Source organism: Gastrolobium bilobum, unplaced genomic scaffold (assembly GCF_033153095.1).
Source record: "Gastrolobium bilobum isolate Gb01-03AN ecotype WA unplaced genomic scaffold, APGP_CSIRO_Gbil_v1 utg4377, whole genome shotgun sequence".
Taxonomy (NCBI): domain Eukaryota; kingdom Viridiplantae; phylum Streptophyta; class Magnoliopsida; order Fabales; family Fabaceae; genus Gastrolobium; species Gastrolobium bilobum.
This window is the reverse complement of record NW_026895684.1, coordinates 562,285-567,692: the sequence shown is the minus strand read 5'-3', so window position 1 is coordinate 567,692 and position 5,408 is coordinate 562,285. Positions and strand designations below refer to the sequence as shown.

Genomic DNA, 5,408 nt, shown 5'->3' with positions numbered 1-5,408 from the left:
ATGGATTATTCAATGTAATACATCCAAATTAAACTCATTATGTGACATACCTTCATATACTCTTATCAAGGAAACCTTGGGTTGAAGTTTTACAACGTGACTTGTGCCACTAATGAACCGCGGGCTGCAACTTGATCCAAATAATGCATACCCACTAGTGAAGTTAGTTCACACATCCACTTTTTTCCCTTTAAATTTCTTTCATGCCTATGGTTTTTTATGTGGGCAGGACTCAACGGAGGAGAGGTTGCTAATGTCACAAATTTGTTTAAAAAAGTGAAAATGGGATGAAAATTTAGTGAATTTACTAATTTAGTATTAAAAGTAGCAGTTTAACATTTTCCGTTATAATTATCTAAAAAAAAAACAAAAACATTTGCCATTATGGAAAAATGGAACCCATTTAAGGTGTCCTCCCCCAAGTCAGTAACACAAAAGCGAAGATATATGACTATGTATCCATAAATAACTAGGAAATTCCTTCTAGGTATGAAGAAAATGAATCAGCTGACATAAGGGCACCTAATTTTCCCATGCACTTCACCAAAAGTTTCACCCTTTATACTTCCTGATCCGTTTCAGAGGATACTGGGAGTTCATTATAATCTTGTGTTTTGGTGGTAGGAATGGAAAAGCTAAGACGCTCCTTCCCTCCTGGCTTAGAAGATGCATTGCCATACCAGATCATTCCCGCTATTGCAATGATCATGCCTAGAACTACTTGTAGATTGAGACCCTCTTTTCCAAAGAAAATGAATCCTAAGGTCAGGACCAGAATAGTCTTCATATGGCCAATGACTTGAAATGATACAGCCGTAAACCTTCCAATGCAGATGAACTGGCTGAGGTTTGTCCCTACTGCGATAGTGCAAGACAGAGTGATGAACAACTGCAGACAAAAGGAGATCAGCTTAATGATAGTAATATGAATTAACATTAAATGCATGCATATTTGTATCCTCTTATTTTCCCTAGGAAAATGTCACTATCATTTTTGGAAAGAGAATGACACAAATGTGCCCATCAACTGAATAATTTGGCTTTCTCTCTCGATGAGAATAATTTGAGATCATACAAATCCTTTTGAAAAAATAAATTAGAACCAGATTTAGATATAAGGGAGGCCACCCTTACAAATTCATTGTGTATGGCAAGCAACTCGTTATTCATGAGTAAAAAGTCAAGCTTGCACATCTTCCGGGAAAAAAAAAAGGCAAGCTTGCACAAATTTGATTAATATAAAGAAGAGCTGTATGCAACTAGCATGCCGCTAGTATGCAGGTAAAAGTAGAATTACATGGATGAATATGCAGATTAAAGGTAATTTTTATATCTTTAGAGACAATTGTCCATTTTTCTTGGGTACCACAGATGGGGCAAATTGTCTTAAAGAAACAAGAATAATGCTTGGGCTTGGATTTTTTTCCTAGTCTCTCATGCTTTATTTCATATCATTGCATGTTATTAGTTTCTGGAATCATCTCTACTTTAATTGTTCATTATTGCATATATAATTCTGAAGCAATTTCTTAAACACAGCTCGTGATTCCACAATCTTTTTTTTCTACAGCATGTAATTAAGCAACACGTAGAAATAGATACTTACAATGGATGTCAAACTATAGCCGTAGGCATCAACTCGTTTGTTTGTCAACCAATAGTCCAAAAAGGGACCTACTAGCAGTAAACTTGCTGCCTGTGCTGGTGCAGTGTGGCCCAACAAGTTAAACGATCCAAGAGAATACTTCCTCTGAAGAAAATGCACGTACTGCACAAAATAGAAGTAAAACATCAGCTTAATAAAATCTAGATCATGACACCCAAATAAAACTGGAAGAGTTAGGATAGGAATGAACTAAGGTAAGGTACATAAATCTGATGCAGAATATGTATCTGAAAACACTATCCGTGATCCAAAACCAAATCTATAAAGAAAATTTGCTGCAGGCTTCCCAATATCCCATTATGTCAATTTTAGATCTATAACAAGGTGAATAAATTCTTGTATACATGAATGTCAACAACAAGCATCATGCATATGAAAGCGCGCATTCACCAATTTTAAAACCACCTTTATGATAAGGAATTCAATTTTCATCTAGTACAATCTCACAACTAAAATTCAGGGTTGATATAGTGTTAGCAAGTTACTTACATACTGCTGCACTGCTGTGCTCCAAACTGCCACTACAGCGGCTATGAAACCCTTGGCGTTGATGTTCACATCAGTGACTGTACACACAGCAACGCCAAGGAGAACCAGAGAAATGCTAAGCTTTGTATCCCTCGAATATCGAACATTGTCCAAGACAACTTCCAGGAAACAAGATACTGGAATCATACTCAGCTTAGCAATCTGAAATTTTCATGTCAAAGGAAAGAAACTATAAATACTTATCTTTGTCAGAGGCAGAGTTAAATTTTGATACTTTTACAATAGCCCAAAGTTTACCTGATAGAAACCGACAGAATTCCACATTAAACTCACATTCATTCCGACAATAGAGAAATTTGCAAATAAGACAAATTTTATAAGATCTGGTAAAGGAAGATGAGAGGTCTGGATATATCCCAGCCACTTAAGAATGGTTGTCAACAAGGTTGTTGTAGCAAAATGCAGACCAGTTAACGTTGTAGCTGCATGATAGTATATGATATACAATGTCAGGGCTTAGGAGTAGTGCAAAAGTTCAGAAATAATCGGTTACCTCGCATCAGAAGAAACCATAAGTCACACTCTTCTTTGATCAACTAGTTATATAAGAGAATTTTTAATCAATCATCCGATGCTATTCTGAACACTTGGTTGTTGCAGTTTTGGGATATAAATAAACAATAATACACAAGTCCTTATCAATCTCAACACTAAAATCATGGATATAAGTTGTTTATAAATAGTTTTACAGATGAAAGCTTTTAATGCCTATCTTGAACACCACAACAAAAAATTTTGGCTGCTAGTGTCTTCTTCCCCCACCCGCTGAAGTTGAGAACTGGTGGCTCTTTGAATGCCACATAAATTTAAGTGGAATATTGTAATTGGTTTAGTTATGCATACTCTGTGAGTCACATTGTACAACATCAACATATCATCTAAAAGCATAACATAGAACATTACCCACTCGCTCAGCTTTTCTTTCTATCTATCTTTTTATAACACAGTCTTGGGGTCTACAAGCAACACCACTGATGCCATGCTTGTCCCCAATTAACCTACCGGTAATGGTATATCAGATATTTCTTTCAAAGCCTAGGAATAAGTTTATACTGCACATAACAAATTAAAGCCAGACACAATGATGAATGCATTGTAACTTAAAGCAATAAACATTTGTACAGAGAGCAAAAAAAAAAAAAAAATTGTCAGGGGGGAAGAAAATGAAAAAAAAGGTAGTGAATTATGACTCTATACCAAAGCTGAAACCATACGTAGCCATGAGGGCTTTATTCACAAGGATTATTCCAACAGATGTGACTACATTGAACATCCATGATGCTGCATCAATTGCAGTCTTCCTATCACCCTTGATTGCAGAAGACATATTCAACTAGACGTTCTTATCTTCAGGCAGTGAAATGTATCACTAACTTCGAAATCCAATTTCTTTATCTGCATGGAAGAATGTGTCATCAGAAAAAGCACAGATGCCAATAAAAGAAGTTAAATTCTCGAACTGATCATATAAAAAACCACTACCCAATTTTAACCCAATTAGCGAATGTGAGTTGAGGACAACTCTTATACACAGTCTTATTTTTGCAAATAATTACAAAAAAATTATTGTTCGTATTCGAACTTGTGACCTTTCAATGGCAAAGAAACAATTTTACTGCCGCAAAGTGATCATATATATATAAGAAAAAATAAAATAAAAATAGAAGACTTGTATAAATTCCACTACTTGTCAAACCAAGTCTCCGAACAAAAACAACTGATTCACGAAAAGGAAAACCAAATTGTTTGTTATTTTTTAACTTTTTCAAATTAGTGGGGAATTTCTTCAATTGAATGAGAAAAGGTGGTAGTGGCGGTGGAGGGATTAAAACGACGACGTACCTGGTGAGAGGAGAAGAGGAATGGTGATAATGTAGTGAAGAAGCTAATCGAGATTGAAGGACTTGAAAAGTAGCGTCGAAGAGTTGGAACTTGAACTGTTTTAGTTTTAGTTTTAGTTTTAGTTTAGAGAAAGACAGAGCACACAATTCATGGTTTCCTCTCTAATTTAACCGGTTGCGCCTGAATTTGGGGCTTCCTTGTTTGCTTTTTAACCTGGGATTCTGAGTGCGGTTGTAACGTCCTGTGGTTCAGTGATCAAAGAAAGGTGAGTTTGAGTTTGAGGAGAAAGCAGGAACAAAGTAACAGAGTAAACGAAATGTCATGAACAAATATAGTCTATTTTTACATCAGTAACGTTACATGGCAGCAACTGAAAATCGAAAAGATGGCGGAAGATTTGATAGAATCTTAATCAAATGTGAATTAATAACGATGATTTTGAAGTATTTATTTATGGGAAAAAGTTTGTAATTTTAATAAAGACGAAGGTTATAATTACAAATTTTTTTTTTACAATCTCTTACAACCATATCTTAACACTGTTGATTTTCATCAATCAACGGTAAAGATTTATTGCGAATTAATAATTAATTAATAAATTTAATTTCTAAAAATCTTAACCGTTGATTGACGGAAATCAACGGTTAAGATATGGGTTGTAAGAGGTTGTAAAGAAAAATAGGTTGTAAGTATAACCTTCCCCGTTAAAAGATATAAACTTTGTGTCATGTTAGCTTTTAAATATTAATTTTAGTCAATCAATAATTTTAATTTATTGTAATTTATTAATTAATTAATAAATTTAACTTAATAAATTATAATTATTGATTTGATGAAAAATCTAAAAATCTAAAATGATATAAAATGATAAATTAAAAGGATAAATATTTTTCCCTTTATTTTAATATTTTTCTTAGGAGATGTTATACTATTTTAACAAGATCAAAATCAAAACAATAATTCTAATTTAATAATATTTTATAATTATTGATTTGATTTTGATCCAATAATCATAAAGTAATTTAAAAATATTGTAAGAGAAAAAAATTGAAATATAACCTTCTTCATTTTTTTCTTTATCTTTTTTATCACCATTGATTTATTTTTATTTTATTAGAATTTTCTTACGGGTAAAGGATTTCTCTAATCAACGGGGATAAGTTATCTCCGGTGAGCCCAAAACGACGTTGTTTTGGAAAGAAAATCAAAGTATTTTTGTAATTGTAATATATTTTGGGGTTATATTAGTCTTTATCGTTAATTTTTTAATCTTATAACCCAAAATAATATCGTTTTAAGCTCACTGAAGATAACTTTATCTCGAGTGACTGGGGAATATTTTTTCATTTTC

The 5,408-nt window shown here is 33.3% G+C and overlaps 1 protein-coding gene across 1 annotated transcript; it reads right to left on the bottom strand.

The window, feature by feature from the left end:
* Positions 1-461: 461 nt before the first annotated feature.
* On the bottom strand, positions 462-3,542 carry LOC133290758 (UDP-rhamnose/UDP-galactose transporter 4). The gene is made up of 5 exons (XM_061488878.1): positions 3,413-3,542; positions 2,453-2,637; positions 2,156-2,356; positions 1,607-1,768; positions 462-889 (listed from the first exon to the last, which is right to left on the bottom strand). Exons 1-5 carry the CDS (start codon positions 3,540-3,542, stop codon positions 560-562), a joined length of 1,008 nt encoding a protein of 335 aa, XP_061344862.1. The 3' UTR covers positions 462-559.
* Between the last annotated feature and the right edge of the window lie 1,866 nt (positions 3,543-5,408).

Bases quoted from the DNA above. Each gene is read 5' to 3' on its own strand.
- LOC133290758 (XM_061488878.1), bottom strand. From the start codon at position 3,542: ATGTCTTCTGCAATCAAGGGTGATAGGAAGACTGCAATTGATGCAGCA. The intron at 2,357-2,452 runs GTAAACTTTGGG...TGAAAATTTCAG, and splicing joins ATTCTGTCGGTTTCTATCAG to ATTGCTAAGCTGAGTATGAT. The intron at 1,769-2,155 runs GTAAGTAACTTG...TATTTTGTGCAG, and splicing joins GCACAGCAGTGCAGCAGTAT to TACGTGCATTTTCTTCAGAG.